At 40.0% G+C, this 25,716-nt stretch overlaps 1 protein-coding gene across 1 annotated transcript in view; it reads right to left on the bottom strand.

Moving 5' to 3' along the window:
• The window catches only part of AFF2 (AF4/FMR2 family member 2), a 249,579-nt gene that overhangs the window by 137,481 nt on the left and 86,382 nt on the right, over positions 1 to 25,716 (bottom strand). The window contains exon 3 of the mRNA XM_018070753.1: positions 17,671 to 17,715. Coding sequence (XP_017926242.1) covers positions 17,671 to 17,715 — 45 coding nt within the window. The remainder of the gene's footprint in view (positions 1 to 17,670; positions 17,716 to 25,716) is intronic.

Genomic DNA, 25,716 nt, shown 5'->3' with positions numbered 1-25,716 from the left:
AAGAGGAATTTAATGGAAACAAAGTAATCCCACAAAATTGAGTTAGGATTTATTTTCACATGGTTTGGACTTAAAGTAATTCCAAAATCATGTTAACTGTTGGAGTGGGTAGATGACTGCTATGGAAGCATGCATTTTTTTTATAGACCTGGAGATTAAATGAGAAAGTAAACCTGCACAGTTTGTTGGCTTAGAAGTCACTGTGGTCCTCTGATGTAGTAACATCAAGCATCCTCCTTTTCTGAAAATTATTTAAACATTGTTTTAATTGAGTCCATGTGTTTTGTTTATTAGAGCTAGGCACGCTCGTCTCTTCAGCTAAGTCTGCTTTTTCAGCTATAAAAGCCCTCAGGTGAGTAACTAAGAAGGACACATGCAGACATGACCTAATGAATCACCCAAAATACAAATACCCCAAGCAAACCTTCTAAGGGCTGCAGAGGTACAAAGCCAAATCATGATTTAAATGGAAGGAGAGGACTGGGGAAGGATTCAAACTTGTAAGTTTCTAAGGAAAAGGTCAGAGCTAAAGAACTGAGTAGGGGGGATATGGGGCAGATGGTAAATAGCTTTACAAAACCAGTCCCTAAAATTAATAGCTGCCTTCAAGATTTATTTCCTGTCTCTGTATTTCATTTTTTCCATCATTTCCTTCTCGTTCAAAAGAAAGTGTGCCATGTTTTTAAGTACAGATAAAAGCACTGAGCCAGGCTCTAAGAGGTCATTATGGAAAAAAGAAGCAGGATTGTGTACTCTGCATTCCTACAGAGGCAGCTTCCCTTCCTACAGTGCACTCTAAACTGCTTAGCCTGATCTAATTTGAAGTCTCCCAAGATACAGGGCTCATGCTACCTCCCTTGGGAGAACTGAGGGGAGACATGAGAACAGTCTTCAATTACAGAAAGATCTGTTCCTAAAGGAGAGAATAATCTGTTCTCCAGTTTTGTGGTGGATATGAACTTCAACTGCAGCCAGAAAAATTCCAGTTAGACGTAAGAAAAGGCTCTCTAATGGTGAGGATTCTGCAGCACTGAAATAGATTGCTCAGAGAGCTACACAGACTCCATCTGTGTAGGAACACACTTAAGAACAGATTAGAACACATCAGTCAGGAATGGCTTAGGCAGAATTGATTCCTACATTGGGACTGGGATGCATAGTAGGTGATGAGATTTCTAAGACCTTTCCCAGCCCTTTTTCTTGTTCTGTAGTTTTGACAGATCTCTGTTGGCCAAACCCTATCCTTACTGCCTCTCTTGTGGATACATTCACAAAAAAGCAGCAGAAGAAAGCAACAATCCTGATGTTTTCCTTCTGTGGCCACAAAGGCAGTCTCAGGACTGACACTTTGCCCAGATCATTAGAGGGCAGCCAGTGGAGCAGGAGGAGGAGCAGCCCCGCACACACCACCAGCAATAAATGCAATGTGAGGCCACTGCTGCTAAAGAGACTTTATCTGTAGTATTCTCTCTGTCAAATGCCCTTCTCAATCCTTTTAACTCCCAGCTGAATCTGTTGCTTTAAACTTCCTCCGGTTTTTGGTGACATAGTATGTTAAAGTTGCATTCAGAAAAAATTAATATGTGATGAATAGATTTTCTAAGGTTATTACAAAGTTGATGCTACAGCTGGTGCTAAGCAACCTACTGCCTTGATGGAATAAAGATAGCCAAGTGATTTACCATTTATTAAAGACTCTATTAATGATTTATTAATGTTTTATTAACTATTTATCAATGCAACCTTAGTAAAAAGCGTGTCTTGTTTCACAGCATCTTTCTGGTTTCTGCATTTATACAAACCTGATCAAACTATCTGCTAGGAAGCCAGTAATGCATGAGGGGCAGCCACATTTTAAGTGTGTGATGCATACTGAATTAAAAAACATCTCAGCCCGTTTCATCTTTGAAAGAAAGGATAAGGAATGAATGAATGAATGAATATATAGACACATATTTATACATGGACAAGCAAATGACACTAAACCCTAAAAGAACACAAAGGCGATAACCCTACGGGTTGTTTTCGTTCATATTCCTTATGAAGGAATGGAAAATTTGCAGGAGCAGTTGGGAATATCCTGATCAGTAACCTGGTCTGATTTATATTGGGCTAAAGGCTTCCTTAGGAAGGGATTTTGACACATTGCCAGTATTAACAGGGACATGATAGATAAATTCATGAATATACATTTGATTATCATGTTTCAGCATTTAGAAAAAATTCTCCTCATCAAAGGGATACCACACCTTTTTGCCTGTAAGAGAAAAAAACCCAAAAAAACAACCAAAAGACTTCAGTGATGGTCTCCAAAGAAAGCAATTTTTTTCTGGTATGAATGTTAAGGCAGGAAACACCTTCCTCATGCAAATGTTTTAGCAAATTTATTATGAGTGGCTAGCGCCCAGTACATATTTTTGAAGGAACAATGTGGTGGCATCTGCAATGATGTCTTTGTCATACTAGAATTTATCTTGTTGCTGTACCAAAACCTGCCTGAAATCCATTTGGAAATACACTCAATAAATGCATGAGTTTATTATTGAAAAAGTAGAATTTATTTTACAAAAAGTAACCATTTCCCTGACCATAACCTAAACCACAGCGTTCACCTGTGGGTTTTATCAGTGACGACAAATAAGTTCCCTTTGCCAACTGGGTATGGTAAATTAATATTCCTTTCCATATTAACAAGAAGGGGACAGACAAAAATGATATTCAGTGAAAATGAATACAGAAATTGCTTTAGAAGCCAACAGAGGTTGACTATAAACTTTACAACATATGTTTTCCTTTCCTACTTTGTTAACATTTGGAAATCCACAAAGAAATATGGACATTTTCTTTTTCTGCTGAGTTTCTCCATACTCTCTGACTCCTGTATACCTCAAACTTTCCAATATATTTTCCTCATGCTGTAGCTTTTATAACTAATAACACTCATATTCTTTGCTTAGAGCATTTACAAGACAATAAAAAAATAGTAAATCATGATTGATGTGCTTACTTCTCTAACCAATCTTGAGTATGTGAAGAAAAACAATGCTCCATATTATAGTGAGAAAGTATCTCAGCCCAAGAAGCTGTTTTAGGGGGAGAGTAATGAAGCTACACCACATGAACTTGCCATCAGATTCCAATTTAACAAGTCGGATACAATCCTAAAGGAAACCATAGCCTATATAATAGTGTGTCTATCCTGTCAAATTTAGCTTCCTGCTGGGCCCTGGGCCCAAACAGTCCACACTGTGCACACAACAGTTCACTCCTGAGGTTCCTCTGTTAAACAGGTTGGATATTTTCTTCAGGGTCCACCTCAGGAAGATTATAAATATATACGGTCAGCAACTGTCCTGAATGTGGCTCACACTGCCCAGGACAATCCTTCAATTTAATCCCAAGCAAGTTTTGTGTCCTTGAGCACCTTCTCACATGTTCTTGGCATTTTTAGGACATACATCACAATCCCAATCAGGACCTACTATGAAAACATCATTATGGTGAACTACACAGAACAAGAGACCTGCAGCAGCTTTATCCCTGCTCTTGCCAGGCTAAAGTTACCTGTATGAGTAGAGTGCAGGAAGAACACGGGAGCTCACAGAACATAATCAGCCAAAAAATTCACACTGGGTAAAAAAGGAACAGGGCCTTACAGGAAGCACATGGAATAGCTCTCTTGACAAGTTAGTTTTATATCAGGAGACAGGCCTGTACTCAACAATGTAACTCCCCATCCAAGACAGGCAGGAGGTGTCTTGTCTCCTGCAGGAATATGTGGGGTTTGGTAAGGTCAGCCCACAGTGGCTCAGTGCAAGGAGAGGATGACCAAAGCTTTGAAGCTTTGCCAAGCACATGTGAGATGCTGGGCCACGTGAGGCTTCCCTGTTTCCATACAACTGTTCTTCTGGACAGACCTGATGGGTCAGGAACACGGAACTGTCAGAATGGGTCAGACTCGAGGTCCTGCTCTCCTGGGATGCTACAGACAGTTTGGTGCTCTGTCACAGAGCACTTCAAAAACACCAGAGCAATCATGAGGGTAAAATCCTGATCCTCCATACTTACTAATTCTCAGCTTTTTCTGTCTAATATCACATCCAGAACTGGATATTCAGTTAGCACCAGCTAACACCAGTTTTAGAGTCCTACAAGTCACTGATACACCCCTAAATATTCAGGTACTTGCAGTCACATGTATAGGACCCAGTTCCAGAAAGCCAGGTATCCTTCAGCTGTCACTCCCAGTAACTAAACTAATGGCTTTGTTGCCCAATACACAGAACCAGAGCCCTGCTGTGGACAGTATGGCCAAAGCAATACCTCCTGTTCCTGCCAGTTCCTCATCCCAAGATGCACAGCCATATCCCATTGATTTTATTTATTCAAAATCATACTTGTTGGTAACCATCCCCAGGGATGGCACGTTTAATTTTCATGAGAGCCCCAAGAGATAGGAAGTATGCATTGAACTGTTAAATGCAACAGAACATCCTGGCACTACAACAGCATAATATAAACAAAGGCACAATAAGTCATAAAAAAAGCTAATTCTTTCAAAAGTTACTAATACCAACATATAATTTCATCTCTGCAATTTAAAAAACATTGGCAAAAAACCCATTCTCCAAGTAAATAAGCAACTGTGTTTTGAAACTATTCACTGCTGGCACTTGTTTAAGGGAATCTGGTAATTTGTTCCATCCATCCTGAGCTTCACAAGCAAAAAAGCATGTCTTGAATCGCCTGTTTTCTTCTCTGAAACTTAGGGTTCACACCAAGAGGAGAGCAGAACTATAATTTACAGTTACAAAACAAGACTACCCTGAGGCACTCCACTGTGCACATTTATACAATACATTACATCATCTCCTTTACATTGTCATATATAATCAATTCATGGTTTTTTTCATACAAAATACAACAGTGACTTATGTAGTCACAGGACAAGACCTTATCAATGCAATTTATTATAAAACACATTTAGTTTCTGGAGCCACTTATGCCAATGTAGGGAAAAAAAATTCTCCAAATTCCATAGCAGGTAAAATTAAATTGCTAAACTACAAAACTTCTTGTTCAGTAGGTTTAGCACAGAAACTGTTTAAGTTTTATATTTTAGACCCATGTAACCAGCATACAACTTAAATCCTGAGAATATGATGAAGCTCAGTCAAAAAATCATCAGGAATTTAAAAACATTAACTTGTGCCAGAAGACACCAGCTTTAGACTTAAAACAAGAGCATTAACTATCTAAGACGGCGTATGGAGGAAAATAAGAAACCAAGTTAGGCAATTTATATGAGTTTAAAGCTAAATGTTTTTGTATAAGCCATGATTTGCTTTCGTTAAGATTGGACTCTAAGTTGTTACTCATCAAATACAAAGAAATGAAGCTGCTGTACAATACACACTGAAATCCTCTACAAAAGCCATTTTTTTGCCTTCAAAAGCAAGACTCTGCCAGACCTCATTCTGCTTACCACACAAGCAGTATTGCAGCAGTATTGGGTTTTCCCGAGTGGGTGTGCCAGGGTCGCATTTGTTTTTAATATTGTTCTTACACAGTCTCATCAACACCTCAGCTGTAATGCCGCTAAAATAGCGGTCTGAGGCTGAAGCAAAGACACAGTGAACACCTAGAAAAGCTCAAACCTGCCCTTCTTCACCATTTCCTTTTCCTCATCTATGTGATGCTCTCCCTACCAAGTGTCCCAGTTGAGAACTTGCTTCTCCCTTCACGTATGAAGAATTCACTTTCCCCTGAGGAGCATGATTATCTTCCCAGTGCCTGCATCAGGAACTGTGAATCCTCTGGGGGCAAAAACTGCCTCATTTTTTTGTCTTATGTGATGTCTCGGGCAGTGGTGGAACTTCTGAATATTGGCTGGAAATTGGGAACAGGGAATATTGGCTGGAAAATCCTGTGTGGACAACGTACCCAGTTTGACTGGCATTCAGCAAGCCCTGGATCATTGGATCCTCTAATTTTGTCACCTTTTGTAAGGTTAATCTTAGCATATTCACCAAAGAATATTCTATGGGTTCTCACCTGTAACAGAGAGGTAGAGCCCTTGCTGCCTCTCATGCTCAACCCTTTAATTCTCTTCTCTTACAGAAAGACCTAAGCAGACACCTGAAACCCTCTCATGCAACCTGGCATTTATTATAGTAATTTTAGCCTTTAGAAAAGAACAAACATTTCAGTCTAGATTTCCTTTTCCTCACTTGTGCCTTGAAGCAGGTCTGTTCCTGCATCTGTGTGTCCTGTAAATCATGCCAACACTCCCCTTTGATCCACGCCTGCTAAGCTAACAGGTGCAGAAAAAATGGATGCATGTTATAGAATATGTTTTGATACAACATATACTTTTTTGGCATGTCAGCCTTACCTAAATAAGCCAGCCTAAAGAGTAAAGAAAACCGAAGCCAAAACATGCTGAGGGGTTTTTTTTTGATCTCCCTTAAGGTATGGAGGCTTCAGAGTTTTTCTGGTAGACAGATTCCCACTGTTGCATGAATTTGATTCCTCATTTCCCAGCGTGTTCTTTCTTACAAAGCTAGTAAGTTTGAGGTTGGAAATATGAAATACTTGGGAGTGCCACTAAGACATATGACAGCTGAGGGTGCTTGGTCCTAATGTCTGAAATGTTGGAGCAGTCCTAATGTCTGAAATCAGCATGTTCTGACTCTATACCAGATTGATATATCCTCCTCCTGTGTCTGCATTTTTTAAAAACTTCTGACAGCAAACTACACTGAAACAAACTAAGTCCTAAAAACAGGGCTGAAAAAGGGCAAAGTCCATAACCTTCCTGCCTCCAAACACTACACTACTTTTTTCCCACAGGAAAATCAATGAACAGGACACAAAAGCCACAGCACTGAAAGGCAGTAAGTTTGGAGCTCTAGCATTTAGAAATCATATATCTACATTACTAGACGATGACATGTACCGTCTTTTTGGCTTCTAGATGGCCAAAAAGGAATAGCAAACTGTTCATTAGTAAAAGTTTATCAGGGGTCGTATGAACAATCTGGAACAAACTTGGAGCAAGCCCAAGAAAAGACCACCCAGTAGACCCATGGCTGCTGTTAGCTCTAAGCAGTTAGTGATAGTTGCAGCTCCAGCTGGTGTCAAACACTGACAATTACCAGTTACCAAACAAAGATGAACTGGAATAAACCTGCCAAAGAATATTTTTTTTTTTTTTTGCTCAAAGTGCAATGTATTATTATGTTCCAGCAACTACCAAAAGGAGTTGTTGATCTCACTTTGCTGGAGACATACAAAGGCTGGATGCAGTAACATGGCATTCTTTTTGAAGGGTAACTTGTGTTGTAAGTGAAAGACTCTATAAAGACAATACTGCTGCAAAGCAGACAGAATGATACATTTAGTCAAATTCCCAGTCTAAGCCTTTTCAAAGAGCACAAGCAGTTAGTGCAACATTCCTTAGGGTTCCTGTATCCTTTCAAACATGATAGCTTTCTTGTACTTTACACTTATCATATTAAGAAAAATGGTAATGAGGAGATCATGACAACCTCTTTTAAAAGCAACAATGACTCAATTGCCAAGGAAAAAAGAAGTGATAACTATTTTCATGGAAAGAAGCCTCCAGCGAACGCCTCAGTGTTGAAGCCCTGTTCTTTGTTTTTGTCTGAACTCAGGAATGGCAAGGGGCTGCTCTTCAAAAAAAACTCTGAGCACCAGTTTTCATTTGATTGGTTCAACAATACTTTTTCAGATAAACTGGCAGTTCAGACCTCTTGTTGAAAAGATTAGTGACTCAAGAGCTTAGAAATGATAAAATACTGGAATAAGTGGAAGGGATTAATTGGTTTGATTTAAACAACAAAAAAAAATAATTAAAAACCACTACTGGGAATGTTCTCCTGCAAACCAAACACAAACGGTGTGGGTTTTTTCTGAGGCTCAGAAGAGTACTTTTAAAGGTTACAGTACCTTGGTGTACACAAACAACATATCCTTTAGTAGGATATACCCATAGCAAAGAAATTAATGGATTACAAAGCCCAAAGGGGCCTTTAACACTCAGGGTTTGTGCAGTAAATTCCATCAGAAGATCTCACAGCATTCCTGACAAGAGATCAGTGCCTGCCATTTTCCATCTTGGCTCCAGAGGTGAAATTTGGTCCATGCCTTAAATCACCCACTCAACCAGCAGCAAATGCAATGAACACTACCCTGACCATTTTTAACCCCATTAGCAACCCAGTGAAGTCTCCTATGCCCATATGTGTCCATGTTGTTCCTGTTTTACCCTGCAAAGTATTAGCAGGTATTTCCACCTCCCTCAAACAATATTTACTTAGACATTGCACAGAAATTTTGGAATAGACAAAACACTTAAACAAGAGCTGCAAAGCGTTGATAACAGGATTTCTAGTGACAGTCTCACCAGAGCCCTGGCAGGCCATACAGTAACACTTGCACCAGGTAGAATACACAGTGTATGCAGAATGCTGAAAAAATATAAATCTGGGCACTTAGGTCTGACCTTCAGATTTGTGCTTGTAGACAGTTCTTTCCCCTTGCCTCTGAACAGTGGTCAACAAACACCTCAATGCCTTGAACTAATAAAAGCATCTTCATTTCTAATGTTAGAAGCTGACATTTTTGTCTGCTGACTTTTTCAAGGCTGGATGCCTGTATGATTGTTTTTAAATCAAAAAGAAATGTGAGAAATTCCTCAAGAAAAGGAAAAAAAGGAAAAAAAAGAAAAGAAAAAAGGCATTCTGGTCTGATTTTTCTAAGTATCCAAAGATATTGTTACACAGCTGACAAATCGATGTGGCAGGACCTACAGGCTAATTAAACAAATATGACAATTTTACTGTGACAATTTGAAAACCCTCAAAAGTGCCACCCATCCTCAGTATGCATTCTTCTCAAATGCCTATTAAAACCCATGTACTGTATTAAGAAATTCAAAGGAACTTATATATTCAATAAAAACACAATTATAAGCACAATGTGAAATATACAGCTAAAATAGATTGGAAGTTCGTAAGGTTTCTCTGAACATTTAATTCAGTGACATGCTTTCTTTACAGAAATGTTAGAAATTCTCTATAGAAATGGATAATTCACAGTATGTAGGGTAATTTTAAATATCTGATTGAGCCTTGCTTTTGCCCAATTATCACACCAGTAATTCCAGCTGAGAACATCAATGCACTTTGCTAGTAACTGATTTAACTTTTAATGAAGGTGGTGTGGGTGAGGTTCTATTTCACCATTTCATAGAAGGAGACACTGTGGAGCAAAGGGGAATCTCAAGGTTATTCAGGAAAATTGAAGGTAAGATGTTTTATCTGAGTGTATGTATTCAAGCACTTATTGAGAAGGTGTTCAAAGAGATGAGAAGATGAACCACATCCCATCCACAAGCCCCATGGAGGCCAGCAAGCCTGTGTGTCACCCCATGACTGCCCAAGGAAAAGTCCACCTGATTGTCCAGGAGCTCTCTCGGGAAAAAATAAATACTTTTTGGTCTATAAGTCAGTTCGTGTCTGTTTTCTTGCCTTATGAAAAAGAGATTAGGAGTGACTTTTGGTTAAATTTAGACTGCAGCACATTAAGAAACTGGCAACAAGTATTCCTGGTATCTGCTGTAACAGAACACTACCTCTCATTTCCTCTGAGAGCAACAGTGAGATTCAAAGTTGAAACTTCACGTTTGCTCCAGGTGTCATTTTTGTCCTGTTTTCTTTACTTTCTTTCTCAGAGCACAAAGCAGTAAAGCATCAAAAGCTGCAACATGCGAGTGCAGACAAAGCAGCAAAACTGAGCAGGCCTCAAGCGTCTGGTCTCTTTTTGGTCCATTATTTTAATTTCCCTAGTCCTTTCCTCACATATATTTCTTTTAACCATCAGCTATTTTTGTAAAGGTTTTGAGATTGTCGTGGTCAGCTCCAACGTCAGAAGAGATTTTCAAAGAGGTGAGCTCTTGAAACTCTTTCTGAAGATTTGCTGAGCTACATCTTCCAGCCCAGTGTTCCTTTGGACACCGCAAGTCTGCCTAGCCTTTTCCTACTCTATTTTTCTTGACTAACCACATATGGCCATTTTATCCTTCATGGACCCCACCAGCTTCCTCAGCAGCACTAACTTATGGGGAAGCTTCCTACCAGAAATTTGAATCTGCAACACTTGCCCTCAGGGCTGCAGAAATGGAGCCCTTCCCTTTTGTGAAAGAAAGAGACACAGAAGATCTTACAGACATTTCAAAGCAAGACTGTTTCTAAAGCATGCATTCATTTCAGAAAGCCTAACTCGATTTTAATATGTTTTCAATGTCTTCATTCTGTGCCTAAAGCAATTTGTTATGTAGAGTACACATTATTAATCTACTTAAATGAAAGGTAACGTTGCTAGCAGTTTAAACACTCAGTGCCCATATTTAACCATGTTTCATTTTGACAGGACAAGATGAAATAACAGAAATGATTAATCTGAGACCAGAGAAATATTCTACTACCTCTATCTCAAAATAGGACTAGATTTTTTTGTTTAATACTCTGGCAGTAAGCTGTGTAAGTGGAGTACAGGAGCTTCAGATGGCTTTTCTGCTTGGCTGCACTGCAGACTGTGCTGTAGCTGTTACCAGAAGTTTTGGAATCAGCAGCAGCACTCAAGGACAGACACACAACAGGCTCTGAAGTTCTTAATCACGTTTTTGTACAACATAAACTCATGCAGCCCTCAAGGTCCTTAAGGGAGCTTGAGCCAAACACTCTATTGGTGTTGTAGCATTTAAAATTCTCCACTGAGTTCAGCACTTGGGCCCTTTTTCTGTTCATGGGAGCATACAAAAGGTCAAAGTTGATCTGACATCCCAGATTCCTTGGGTCTGTTTTCTCTACCTCTTTCACTCAAAAATAAGGGAGTTACTCTTTATTTACAAGGATGAAAAGGGATGAGAATTCAGGTCCAATGGGTCTCCAAATTGGGAGTAGGAATCCTAGTTTTAGGACACTTTCTGCTCAACTACAAGATTCCATCAAATTGCTTTCCCAGATTTTTTTTATCTCTTTCACTTATTTCTGGAAGTACAAAACTTAAGAGGTATTTGAAAAAATAACCAATACTTTTAAGTACCGCAGAGAGTGCATCTGATCTTCCACAGAAGCTGGAAAACTTACTATCTTTTCCTCTAAGACAATGACTTTGCTTCAATTACTTTCTTGTTTGAACTGGGTTTAAAACAATTACTTTGTATTGTTTCATAATATGTAATTATTTCTATCATAACAGAGTGCTGAATCAGAGTGAGGATGCTGAGGACGTAACATGTTGCAATACATAGTAGATTGTTTCTGAGCTGACTATCAATAAGGAAGAAAAACTAGAAGTGCTTGTTTTCATACAAAAGAGATGCTGAAGAGCTTGGAAAACAAGCTTCTCTTCCTCATTGGCAGTCATTCATTTATCATGGGATTACTTTCTTTCTCTTCAGGAGCAGTAATACATGTCCAAACCCTTGTGATGTCAGCTGTTTTTACAGTAATTTTAGTAGCAATGGTAAATCTGGCAATGACAGCAGAATTATATAACAGTACTGAAATCAGCAATATTTCAATTTGGCAGTACAAAAATATATGTTAAAATATTATGGTAAAGGAGATAAGAAAACAGAATTGAATAGCGAGTTTGAAATAGGTGCATGGCAATCTCTCTCTCTCTTTTCCTGAATACCTTTTGTAATCTTTTTTTATTGTTACAGTGCAGACAGGCTGCAATAGACCCACATAATGATCAGATTTTACATTTCAAAGTTCTTTACTAAATAATTTATTTAATACTGCTATGAAAATAAAACCTTTATTTGATAAATGTGCCTGCAAGCTGGAATCAGACCTTGCTTGTCTGTCCTGACAAAGGTCTAATCTTTTGCTGCCTTACATCTTGAAGAGGCATTTATCCCTGTAACAGGCAGGTGCAAAACACCAGCTTTCGAATACAGGAAACGCTGCACACCCACACACATTTGTCAGATCAGACAGTCAACCTTTCCTCCCTGTCACCTCCCCAACAGCAGGAGCCTGCTCAGCGCTCATCTGGCAGCACAAAGCAGATTTATACTATATATCTACATCACCAGTGAACTCCTCTCATACCTAACCTGTGCCATGCCAGTGGCCCACAAAACCAGCTGCCTTAAGCCAAATACTTGGCACTGACTCATACCAACTTCCCACTCAGCCTAAAGTTAGCTCTGAGCTCTCGACGTGATGCACCCTCAAGTTAATACAGAGGTGTCTGTCTTCTGAGGTGCCACCCCAGTGTTGTCCCTGTAAGGGTGAAATGGCCAAACACTTGAATAATGCTGTTCTGCTGTGCTCAGGTGCAGCACCCAGGGGCCAAGGCCAGGCTCTGTGTGAAGGGTCTGCTCTAGGCTGGGGAAAACTAAGGCTGACATCTCGAACTCCCAAAGAGCCTTTTCAACTGCAAGCTTACACCAGGCAGTCCTCAGATGACTCCAACTATTGATTTCACCCTGCCTGTGTGGATACTGGACAGTGCACAAAATGCTGAGAAAAGGCTTCCTTTGACCTTCCTGGAATTGTTGCTGAATGCTTGTGGTGATAATGCTTGTGGTGATACTGAGACCAGAATTGAGCTGATCACCTACCAAACCAGGAAGGAATTGTTCTCAAAGAACTACTCAGCATTTCCATTTTATGGAACGAGACTACATCGAGAGAGTCATCAGAGCAAAGAACTGGTCTCTGCTTTTATGTATACCTAAAGTAATGCAGAGGTAACTCCTTTTTATTTAATAACAGCAGCAGCAACATAAGTGGAGCTGCTGCCAATTTATACCAGTGTGGGATGAAGAAGAATTCAATGAACTCAAATGAGATCAGAGGTCAGTAGAATTACCTCTTGATTTATTTTGATGCAAGAGCAGGAAGTGGTTCTGCCTCCATTGAGAAAATGCTGATAAAAAGCTGAAAATGCAATGGCTTAGAAATTGCTAAGAAATTAATTGTTTTTATCCATCCAAATCTCTGTGTACATGAGCAAAGTCTAAAGAAAAAAAAAAACAAACCTCTCAAAGCAGGCTATTACCCGTTCCTTGCACGCTTTCAAAGGCTGCACACCAGAGAAAGGACAAAGGCCAAAGATCCACATTTACACGTGGGTTAACTTTTCAATCCATTTTTTCATTTCAATAGAAATAATAAATCACCTTATCCTGGAGAAAGAAGCAGCTTGACACAAAACATACGGTGTTGGGCTATTTTTATAGCACACCTAAGACGTATAGGGATTCATTTATTTACTCAGCTATTTAAAAGTGGCTACTCTTACTCATTCTCTGGACAGCTAAATGCCAGGTTGCTAAGTTACTGTTACTTGACATCATCTCCTCCCCAACGTGTTCCCACATTTGACAGGTTCACATGATTTACTAGGCCAGTCAGCTCGTTATTCACTTGTCCAATGACGTCTGGATAATCATTTTAAATTCACATCATGTCCTCCCCAGCAAGCCCCCAGACTCCACATGAAAATATTTAAACTGCCCGTCAGCTACTAAGTGCATTTGTAACCACGCCGGACAGCATACCTGTATTTTTCAAATTACAATTATTGTTATTAGGTTTAGCATCATTCTTCACTGTTGGTTTGCATTTTAGAAGAGAAAACAATTACTGAGGGGCAAATAATGGGCTATATCTGTTACAGTCTAATTTTGCCATGTGAACAGCTCACTTCAGCTATGGATGAGACATATTAAATCTGTTAGTGCTTTCAATTGGTGTGAGGAAGGTAATACTACACATAATTTGTCCAGTCAAGGGCATTTTCACCTGCTGATCAATTTACATATTCTCCAATGTCATTAGTCACCAGAAGACAACCATAAAAATTACAGACTTGGCTTATTTAACTCCAGTCATTTTTATACTTATTACAATCTGAATTATATTTAGGATTTGTTTTGCTTCCAGACTAGAAAGCCTTTAATTAATATCACAGCTGTCCACATAACATCAGAAATCCATCTAGCTACTTGATGCCTTACTACAGTGAATATGCATCTACAAGAATTCTTTTGTTCCTCTAAGCAGGGACAGATTTCCAGACAGAAGTGCCTGCCCAGATGGTTAGAACACAGACAGGAAAGCTGTCTGTGTACAGACCAGAGCCTCACTTCTGCAGGATTACATCTAATCGATTGACTAAACACCCAGCCCAAAGTTTCAATTTACACTACGAGTCCTCCAGAAGATTTAGTTAAATAAAATTTCCTTTCTTTCCTGGGAGATGTTGTATGTATGCTTATCAACTCTTCACCCAGAGGTAAACCAATGCTAAGGAAGGTCCCTTCTGTGCTGTCTACAGGAAAAGGATCGCTGCTTGTTCACCCCCAGTGTCACCCACACACCCCCCCATGCCTGGGCCAGCACATGGTTCACATCACATGCAGTGACAGCAAGGCATGCTGATGTAAAGCACTGGTACAAGTGGCACAAGTAACAGCTTTGGAGACTGGTTTTAAATGTCAGTTCTCCCACCCCATCTGCACTTCGTATCACAACATTTCAATGAACTCATTTTTCAGTGGCTGCACATAGCAAGTGACAATTTAAATCCATATTAATAAAATGTGAATTACACACACATACTTTTAATTGCCTGTCTTCCACGCTATCCACGCTTAAAACCATTACATTGGTTTAAAAAAAAGACAAACACATTTTGGGACAGAAAAAAAGTGTACTGACCACCAGTGTACTTGCCTTCATCTTTCAACTCTGTATTAGCAACCTGTGTGAAATGCAAATCTGTACTATCATCAAGTTTGGCCTTAGTTGTACATGAGGTGCTGCTGATCATTATTATTATTTTATTGTTGTTGTTTTCACGACCTTCTCAGTCAGCCTGGTTAGAAAAGTAAAATCAACAGGAGACTGGTCTGCCATTAACCTTTGGTTGTAGTACTGGGAGCAGTCCTTAAAGCATTTACACAGGATGACATAAGTAGCTAAGTGTTTCAGGAAATCTAAAGGACTGTGAAATTTTGTCTCTAAAGACTCAGGGTTGTGAGTGGAGTCAAGACCTTTCCCCTCACTCGGTTGAAAATTTATGAATATAAACTCAATTAAACCTTTTTTTCCAGATTAAAAAAAAAGGAAGACAGATTAGGAATTGCAAACCTCTACAATTACAAAAACCATTAATCAAGTTCAGTTTAAAAAAAAAGAGCTGTGTAAAATCAGGGGTCATAGATCTTAGCGTGAATACCTCTTTCCTGTAAAGCCTAGCAAAAAACCCCTCCAGAGTAATTGTGTCTTTCTGAGGGGTGAAACTAAGTCACCTTATTCCTCAACTTAAACAACAAAACAAAACCCCAACAAACAGAAAAAAAGCCAACTTCAAGGCATGCAGTGCTCCAAGAGAGAGCACCTCTGGCCCTTTGGGGTGCACGGATAAGCAGAGGGCACAGCCCAGAGCAGATGCTGCCAGTGGTTTCCTTGGTCAAAACTCACAGTTAAAGCCCAGTTCTCCATCTTCAGGACCTGACTGTCGTGGAATCCTTTGTCTTTATCTCTGCAACATCCCTGACAGAACAGCAATAGTAATAAACTATTTTTTTTTTTTGCCTGGGGAAGCTGTCATCAGGCAGCTGAGACCCACACTCCCCAAAGTTCTTCAGAGCCTATGTAAATGGCTCCAAAAGGCCAGAAAGTACCTGTCAGGGCTGGGAGCTTAATCCAGGTTCTCAAAGTTCAAATCTCTGCTGAAACCAAGGGTCATTCTTTCACCTGGAGCAGACAGCCTGAATCTCCTGGCACAGGGCTTCCATGGGGAGCCTGAGGACTGGATTTTGACCCATTCTCAGTCAGGTGGGGCTGGGTTAGCCAGGTCTTTGCTGGGCATCTGCAGCCAGCAGTTAGAAAGATCTGCTGGTTTGTATCTCTTTTTCAGATGCCCATTACCTGTCCCTGTGAAAGATATTCCCAGAGACATGTAATCCCTGCCAAATCCCTGCTCTGTCCACCCCAAGAGCCCTCCCCTGAGTTTAATGGCCCACGAGTGGCAGGAGTGGGGATTCTGCAGTTGATCCCCATCCTCTGAAGGCAACAGCAAGTCCTGCTCCACTCTTGGCATGCTTCAGAAGGAAGCCTGGGACATTTTGCTTGTTTCTTGACTCAAATTACAGTCATGGGGGAGGAAATAGGATCAGCTCCTCTTGATTAGAAAAAAAAGACATTTCTGCTTCCTGTGATTTATATGCACTGTTCCCCATTAAAACTGTCACCTGGATGATTGATCCCTGAAATCCACCACATCACATTTTCTTTTGATGCTGTTTACTGAAAACAACTGCTTTCCCAAGCCAACAAGTCATTCATTCCAAATATAGTAATGAACCTAATTGAAATATATAAACAAGGGAAGAAGACATTTAAAATATATCAAGTATTTCACACAGCCTTTCAGCATTTCCTCTGCATTTTCTCCCTTAGTGTTCTTTAGGTAATAAACCCCTGCTCACTTTGAAGGTTGAAAGTAAATGTTATTTATTTCCTTGCATTCATTGCTCCTGGGTGCACATGCAGATACTCCTGTGTTACTGCAGGTCTGCACATGAATGCTTTCCTGCTGCTTCCACAAACTTCTGCAGCAACACTGCCAACCCATAAAGACATCTCTGTCAGCCCCAGACAATGTGTGTACACAAACCAGGAGCAAGTTTCCCAAACTATTTAACTCTGGATTACAATGGATACTGGGAATCTTATTTTATTTTATAAGCAAGAGTTAAGTCCATGTCTTTGCAAGGAAGTTGGCATGACTGTTACACACAGTTTCAGGTCTGGGTTAGTCTGCTGCACTAGCTCCTAGTAATAAGGACATGGTTAGCAGAAATTCCCATTGAAATTTTATCCCTTCTACACCAAAAACCAGCAGGGTGCCTGGCAATCCCAGGGAGGTAGCTCTGACACATGGGAAATTCAACCCGTGAGGATAAAAGCCTAAATCCCAAAAAGGCACTGGTGGGTTGCAAAACTGCCCCCAGGCAAATCTCATTGCCAAGAGAGAAACCCAAAGTTGGGTGTCTGAGGAAAAGCCCATCTTACATTTAAAGTAAGGCATACGACTTGCTGTCCACACTCCCCTTTCTCTTGTTACACAATCTTGTTGAAATTAAGCCATGCCTAGTTTGGAGTTGTAATTTTCTGTATTCAACCACTGACCAGAGATCCCAGAAGAAATGTCTGTAAGTTTTTAACAAAACCATGAATGATGAGCAACTGTAGTCTGAGGGGAGGAGGAAGACTGTAGGTCAGTTTGTGAATAGGAGAATGAAGGCAGCTACACATCAGGGTAGGAGAGAAACGTGTCCTGGATAGACTCACAGAGACTGGGAGCTTAACAAAGAACAGGAACGTGTGTAAATCCTGACTGAGACAAGCTGGCAGATGCAGAATATTAGGTGAACTGATCTTAGTCAGAGCACTCTAGGCCTACTACTTGGCTGTATCTCTTTAATACAGACCCACTGACATGCTATTATTTAACTACAGTGTTAAAGACAGCCCTACAAACCCTCTCCTTGAAAGATGAAATAACAGCATTAAAATTTATACAAAAGATAAAAATGCAAAGGGTATTACTCACCCGCAGTATTTCTTCCACACAACTGGAGTCATTGGGAAGGGTAACCTAAGTTTAAAGAACAAAAAAAAGAAATGTTTAGTCAGGTGCTGGATGCAAAGTTCAGTGACTACAACCACACAGGTGAACAGCTAACAAGCAACTGCCTCTGCTTGAAGACTGCTGTATCCACGCTTGCTGCCTACCAAATTTTCCAGTTCAGATCAACATAAATCATCAGCAGGACCCACTTTGTCAAAAGTTGCTTTTCTCTTGCACACTGCTTTGTGCTACTAACGACACTTTTGAAGCAATAAAGTACTCTGATTTCCTCACAGTTGAGAACTGGCACTAGAATTGCCTGAAACTTCTGTAATTGAAGAAGATCCCACTGTTACTCCCATCGGCAGCCTTCAGAGAGAAGGAGAGGTTTGGTTTAACTTGCCACATGCTGCAGCGAAGGACAGAGGTGATAACAGTTAGGAGAAAGCTGTTATCATCAACTATCTTATCCTACAGCTTAATAGGCTAACAGCCCAGACAGCTCTTAAAACTTAAACATATACTGTAGTAAAATACTGGTTGGACTATAAGGGTGGTTGCTGATTTTGTTGTCCCTCACTTCATCAGCCTGTTGCAGGTTAAGTATCCTCTGAAGCCTGCACAGCACACAGGAATCCACCCCGAGAGGCTTGACAGCTACTCCTTTTCCCCTTAAAAAGGTGCAATATATCTATGTACACAGCCATACCCACGCACACACATGGTGGTGCTACTAATATATTCCAACTGAAAACACTTGTTAAATGGTATTTACAGCATTTGTCACAATCCCTCATTCTAAGGGCGTGAAAGAGCATAAAACTTTTAAATACTGTGAACAATTACAGAAAGAACAGGTAGACATGACCTGTATGTACAATCATTCTGCAGCAATTGCAGACAGCTGTGATGGGCTCTTATCACGGGGGAAAAGCAGAAGAGGAAGAGACAATATTCAGGAAGATACCAAAACATAGGTAAGTCCTTTGTGCCATAAATATTCAATGAGACTTTTCTGCCTGAAGCTTCTACCTTACTGCCCTTATTAACTAGTTTGGTAAAAGATACTCATGACTAAATTTAATCCCTGTCATCCTTATCTGCTGTAGAGCTTGACCAAAAGCACTGACCATGGCCTTCCACCCATATTTCAGCCAGCACTAAGCTTCAGGAATAAATCCACACAGCTACAGAAGTCAAAGACCTATTAGATCACCAAGTTTGTGCTCTGCTAATGTAGCACACTTCCCCTATATTTCCTAGTACTATGGCCAGTCTGACCCAAATAACTGTAGGGAAATGGGTCTCCCATCCCTTCCCTTAATAAAATATGTAGCAGTGTTGTAAACTATTTGGTACTTTATGAGCATAATGGTTAAAATTTTGCTTTCAGTGTCACCTCAGCCTTTCTCCTCCCACTACTCGAAAGTAATTCATTACTTCCCTTCACATTTGCACAGACACGCAGAATTATACTCCACTTTTCTCAAATGCTGTATGTTCAACTTTTACCTTCTTTCCTGATAAACAACATTTTCCTCCCCTTTGGCTTATTTCATCACAGTTCTCTGAATTCCCAACAGTTCATCAGTATCTTGGTAAAGAATTACCCAAGTGAATATGACTACACTGCAGGGGTATTAGCGATTTTTATCTACTATAGATTGCAATTTTCCATAATATCACTTTAAACAACCAAAAAAAGAGCCTTACCTTTTGTCCCCAGTTTCTACTCAGCTCAAATCCCATACCAAACCTAGGCTGAGAACTGCTAGTGGATGCTCAACATGAACTGCAACGGGCATGCAGTCCACCTTCGTTGGATCTCCTTCATCTCCCTACTTTTCACTTAAATCACTGCTTTCCCCCTCAATACCTGTGAATTCTTTGCTAATCTGTGTTTTCCATTCCTCATACCAGCTGCCCATTCAGTGAGGAATACAGTTAATCAAAAGGTTAGCAAGCAGGGGTATTGCTGCAATGTGCAGTGGGACACTGGGAGCACATGTGTCTCTAATACACGCCTCATTTTTTTCATTGAAAAATAAGTGTGTTGGAATATGACAAAACAAAACAAATACTCTCCCAATAAGCTTACAGTGTACACAACAACCACAAAATTTCTCACAGCAGTAACAGGAGCAGCCCAAAAGTCAGCTGAGTGAGTCAGACTGGGAAGAGTGAGAGCAGCAGAGGTACAGAAGCCCTCTCCTTATTTAACATCCCTCCCTCCCATTGCACATGCCAGCTCTAATGGTTAGCCAAGGTACCATGTGTATTCCTTTGTTCAGAAGAATGATGACTGTGTACTTGGCTATTAATACAGGGCAGACCATGTTCTTACTTGTCTCACAGTCCTCTGACAATTCACAGCCCTGTTTAAGTTTACGTTACTTCACAACTAATGATAATAATAAAAATAAACATACCATTTTACTTCAACAAAGCCCACTATATATTATGCAATCACAACCAGCTTCTGCTGGCAGCACTTGCTAATAACTTTAAATGCTCATGCATCAATTTAATTGCGTTAATGGCAAAGAAGATTTTAATGGCTTGACAGAACTTTTGTTCCCTTTGGCATTGCTTTGTTTTGAATCACTGGTATTAAAGTAATGCAAGATGTCAAAGTACTGTGATTGTCATATAGGGAGATCCAAGTAGGAGCTAGCACAAAGAGGAAAACATTTAGATTGATGCAAACATTAAAAGAATAATTATTACAACATGGCTATCAGAAAGAAGATCAATGTAAGAGTCTTTCAGTACATTACTATTAATGGATTTCTAAAGAAATGAGACCATTTTTCTAAATTCATGCTGCAGTTGCACATTCTAAGGGACTTGAAAGGCACAGATCTATTAGAAACTCAGTCTATCTCAGAAAAAAAAAAGATAAAACAACCTCTCGACCTTTCAAAGTGTGAATCAAAAATTGCAAGTTTAATTGTCCATAAACACTTGCATTCAGCTAACAAGTGTGAGCAGGCCCACATGGCACACCATGGCATCCAAGCATAGATTCATCAGGACAGAACAAAACGGAGCAGATACAATATTCATCACCAAGTGCTAGCACTACAACAAACTGTTATTAGAATTGCCATTAATAAACTGCCACGTTCCTCCTGTAGCTTAGTCAAGATTCATCCCGTAGTACTACTTTCCCAATCTAATGGAAATCAAGCATTTTAGGACCCATTATGTGATTCTACACCCCCCACACACCTCCACTCTCCTCCTCAGCTTTCATCAGTAATCAGAGTCTAAAAAGGAGGGCACAGCTTGCCCTTGTGCATGCCTTTGGTGCTTTTCCTCCTTTGTGAGCAGCATGGCCTAACTCAGCTGGAAGGACAGATTCCAGGAGTTTGGTTTCCTCAAGACCAAGTGGTGGCAATTCACATCATGAGCTCTTCTCTTGGCTGGCAGTGCATCCACAAACCCCAGACTGAAAACCAGCGAACGCTACATAAGCTGCAGACAGACGTACTGAGGTAATAAAACTTCAATCAAAGCAAGAAGATTTCACAACAGCTACATGCTACACTGAACTCATCTTCCAATTTCCTTTTAATCTGGCAAAACTCTTTTGCATCAAAACACTTCATGTTTACTTTTAAATATTATTTGCTTGAAAAAAAAAAAGGAAAGGTCTGATGGTCACAGTAAGACAGTATTCTAAGGCTCTCTTTGCTTTTTGGTCTCACAGGAGAGAGAAAAGAGCTTAAATGATGTGGAACCAAAGGTCTAATGCATGGTTTGGGTGGCTCAGTTCTGAACTTTAAAGGGAGGGAAGCAGGGCAGAAATCTAAGAGGGAGGGAATAGTAGCCTATAATGGTTTGCAGATCAAATGACATGGGGTAAATTGCTACAATATCTGATGAGTCATGTCAATCTAACCTTCCATTTATTCTTTCAACAGTTCCTTGACCACTCTTACCTCCTGGACAATTTATAACCTGCATGAGATCAGATTTTGTTTTTGTGGCACAGAAAAATCATATAAAGACCCCTTTTCCTGTAATTTACATCCGACAGCAAACATTTCTCAGAAACGTTAGCAACACAATCTTCTGACAGACTTGTCGGAATAGTTCCGAAAATTCAAATGTGGTGCCATAAAGCAGAAATACACAGTGAATAATGTCTTTGCCAGAACTGACCGACTACATTTTCATCTGGATAAACTGTTCATGAACAGTCCCCCTGGTTTTATTGATGCACGATTGGCAGCCAACAAGTAATCTCCTCCTCCTGTCTTTGTTTTATTGAGAAGGTAAGTGTAGCATGTAAAATGAATGTAGGAACCCGCTCTCATTTCTTGCATATGAGCACCTATGTGCTTATACAGCAAGAGCTCAGCTTTCCTTGTCATCTCCTTTATCAAGGAATCCATTTTGACTCTGGGGAGATGAAGTTCGTACTACTGTTTACTCCTTCGAACACAAATTGATTTTTCACTTGCCAGCATGAAAAGATCCTGTGCATGAGCCTTGATTGATCACTTCCAGTGTGCACCACACAGTGATAAGAGGAAAACACTTGGGAAACCAGAAATGGCAAAACTAGGCCAGTCAGCAGAAGCCTTGTCCTCCGAATGCCTTCAGCTCCTGCCAGGCTTCCCATTAACGGGGTGCTTGGTGTTTCTGATTAACACAGGTTTTTTCTGATTAACAAGTGGGAAATGGATCAGGCAGTTTCCAGGTACAAGACATTGGATTAGATGACCTTTGAAACATCTTTCCAACCTACATGAACCTATGATTCCATTTTTGTGATACACTCACTACAAGTCTAAGAACAGCCAGTACTGCACCTGTATTTGAATAGAGGATGCGCCCATGCCCTTCCAACACTGGCTTTCCATTGATTGCCATCAGTATTTCCTTGCATGCTCAGGCTTCATTTCCCCCCTTCAGTCATTCCCAACATCCCCCTTAGCTGCCACCTGACTACACATTTCTCCTACTGAGCAAGATTGTTCCGCGTTTACTGCAAGTAACGTTCTCACCTCTGCTCAGAGCCCACTGTTCCAACCTCCTTGGGTTGTTTCACAGTTCATGCTTCTGTCTGCTTCCTTTCTCAATATTTTATTCAAAAAGAGTCACTCCTGTTAAAGACACCTGAAATAGATGTCAACTAACCTCCCTAGGTGGGAGGACCCTGACTATTCCTTACTAACTTTAGTGCAAACCTACAAGAATGGGAGGAGCAAAAGAGCAAGGAATGAATATTGCAACCTGATGTTATGTTTTTTCTTGTGTATTTATGGAGATACCACCAACATATAGTAGGGATATATGGGGTTTTTTTGGAGGAAACTGAATGAAGTCAAAACATGGCGGTATTAAAAAAAAAACCCAAACCCCCCAAAACACCCAAATTGCTCCCTTGGTATTCAGATACATATACATGTTTTTCACAGGGTTATTCACTCTCAAGGGAGCCATTTGTGGGTCCCAAATAATGTATATCCACTGTTTTCTTTTAGTGCTTGCACCATCCTGGAACCAAAATACCATGAGAAGACTGCATTTCCCATTATTTTAACCCCAAAATATCTCCTGGGGCTTATTAAAAAGTCTCTGAAAATATATACTTTTCACATACATAAAAATTTAGGAGAGAAAGAAAAACTATTGCCTAAAACAAAATACAGAGAGCTGCTCCTCTGTTCCCCCTTAATACAAATACTGCAGAAGCAGTTGTGTAAAATATGCATTTACTGGAGAATCTGAATACACAAAAAAGTTTTAAGGAGCAAGTTAATTCATTTGTTAAGCTAAGACAGCCTGGCCTGCAGTCAGAGCTGCTCTTCAAGTGCTGGATGGAGAAGTTTATGCCTTTCCCCTTGAGTAAAGCACATTAGCTAGGAAAAACAGCTTTCTAGTGTGGTCCAAAATGTGACTGAATCAGACTCGCACTGATTTTAGTGAACTTCCCAAAAGGTCTCTAGTTCAGAAGCCAAAGCTCCCCGCAGTGGGTACCTTTAGTTTCATAGAAAAGCCAATGACTCCAATATGCTCCTCTCCAGTCACCCAAGAGCCAGACAAACCACTGCAGCCACACTAGGTGGGGTGACCAGCCCACAGACTGGAAGGAATTGCATTTTGATCTCCCTACAAAGAACTCAGCTTACAACAACCTCCTGGTCCAGGCAAGCCCAACTGCAATGACAATTTTTATTCACTGCCATTTAGTTCTGCTACAGCAACTTTTGAACCAGACTGACCTGGATGTGACAATTGTATTTTTCTTCTTCTTCTCAGCGTGTACTGTATTTAGCCCACTTTTTTCTTTTCCATTTCTTTGATGTTTTCTTTTAACAATACCATTTCAATGTTGATCAGCATGAAATAGTCTCCACGAAAGCACAATATGCTGATGTTCAATTTATACTCAATGGTTCACCATTATTTTCATGCGGTAAATTGCCAAACTCTATTAGAGAGAGAAGTCTGATAAAGTGATCTCTCACTTCAAGGTCTCCTGGGAGTTTTCTAATGTAGGTAAGGCTGCACATTTTACTTATGGAATATTCTGAATGCAGTATTTCAGAAACTCACCATAATGATAAAACCAGAATAACTGATAATGTCAGCATTAAGCCAGGCCCCATCAAAAGTGGTTTTTGCAATACTTTTGTGACCAAAACACTGGCTCGCTAAAAGGCTGTTGCAACCACTTAATGTTGACACAGAGCAAGGAAATTTGGATTGTCAAACTTACTTTCTTCCTTCCCTCCCCTCCATTCCCTCTCCTCCAATGCCTGCAAGTACTTATTTACTTACATAAAATAAGTACATTTTCTTATGTGCCTTGGCATTTTCACCTTATTCTGGAAGAGGTTACCTTACACATTTCCATTAAAGTGATGATAAAAGGCACCCTGACCTAAAATGCCACCGTGTACTTGTCCACTTGAAACATCAAAGCCTGACTAACAGACTATGCAACTCTCTGGTGTGGTGAGATATATGATGTGGCAGAAATAATGATCAAGTGTCTGTTTCTTGTCTTCCTTTTGCCAGTCTGAATGAAATCTAACTTCTCCAAAGACAGTGAAGCAATGTAGAAGGAGCAGGTATAGAAGGTGCATGAATGAAGGGAGCTTGGCTTCCAAGACTATTTACCCTCAGTGAGAGGGACGTAAATTAGACACCATATTTATTCTCAGTGTAACCCACTGAGGAGAACCTCTTGGAAATTATGCAAAATCCCTTTACTATACAGACATAGCTGCCTAAATGTAATATAACTTTGAATTGGATCTCCATTAAATCTATTTCACATTAATGGAATGTGGTGTCTGTTCCCAGTATTTTGCCGGCACGAGAGCAGCATCAGGCAGGAGCTGCATAAATTCCTGCTAAAATAGTAGCAATGTCAGACTGTGGCCTTTGTGACACAACTAAAACTCTGCTGATGTCAGTGAAGTTGCATCAGTGTAACCTGAAGCATTATTTGACCCTATGAATTCACACTGTAAGATTTCTTCAGAGGTTTTAGAGAGGAACCTTTTTAAAGATATATTTACATCTGACAGTGCCTTTACTGTGGTTACAAGGATACAGTGGGTGGTTGTGTTGGTTACCTGTTCCACTTCTTTTTTTTTTTTTAAGCAGGTATGAATGTTGTCACAGAAAAATGTACTCCTGGGTATAATTTGTACAGCAGTTTGCACAGCTGCAAGGCCAATGCTGGGACCCAAACTAATTGCTCAGAGCTTGTTTGCAAATTAGTTGTTTTCATACATCCTTCCATCACAGTCACAACTTGTAAAACGTGTCCTCAGACTATCTTCAAAACAGAGGGCCAGAATTCAAAGAGCAAGGACATGTTCCTGCTCCAGGAAATGTATTCTGAAAACAAATGTATTCTGAAATATCTTAAGGTTTAAATACCAACACTACCTGTTAGCATAAGTAGTCTACACAAATAAATTTTTAACATAAACTTCAATCAAATACGTTAAATTTCTATATGAAATAAAAGCTATTTTTCTTTTATTATTACTAACAAAA

This window comes from Manacus vitellinus, unplaced genomic scaffold (genome assembly GCF_001715985.3).
Source record: "Manacus vitellinus isolate BGI_N305 unplaced genomic scaffold, ASM171598v3 scaffold_19_pilon, whole genome shotgun sequence".
In the NCBI taxonomy this organism is placed as follows: domain Eukaryota; kingdom Metazoa; phylum Chordata; class Aves; order Passeriformes; family Pipridae; genus Manacus; species Manacus vitellinus.
This window is presented reverse-complemented; position numbering and strand designations above follow the sequence as displayed.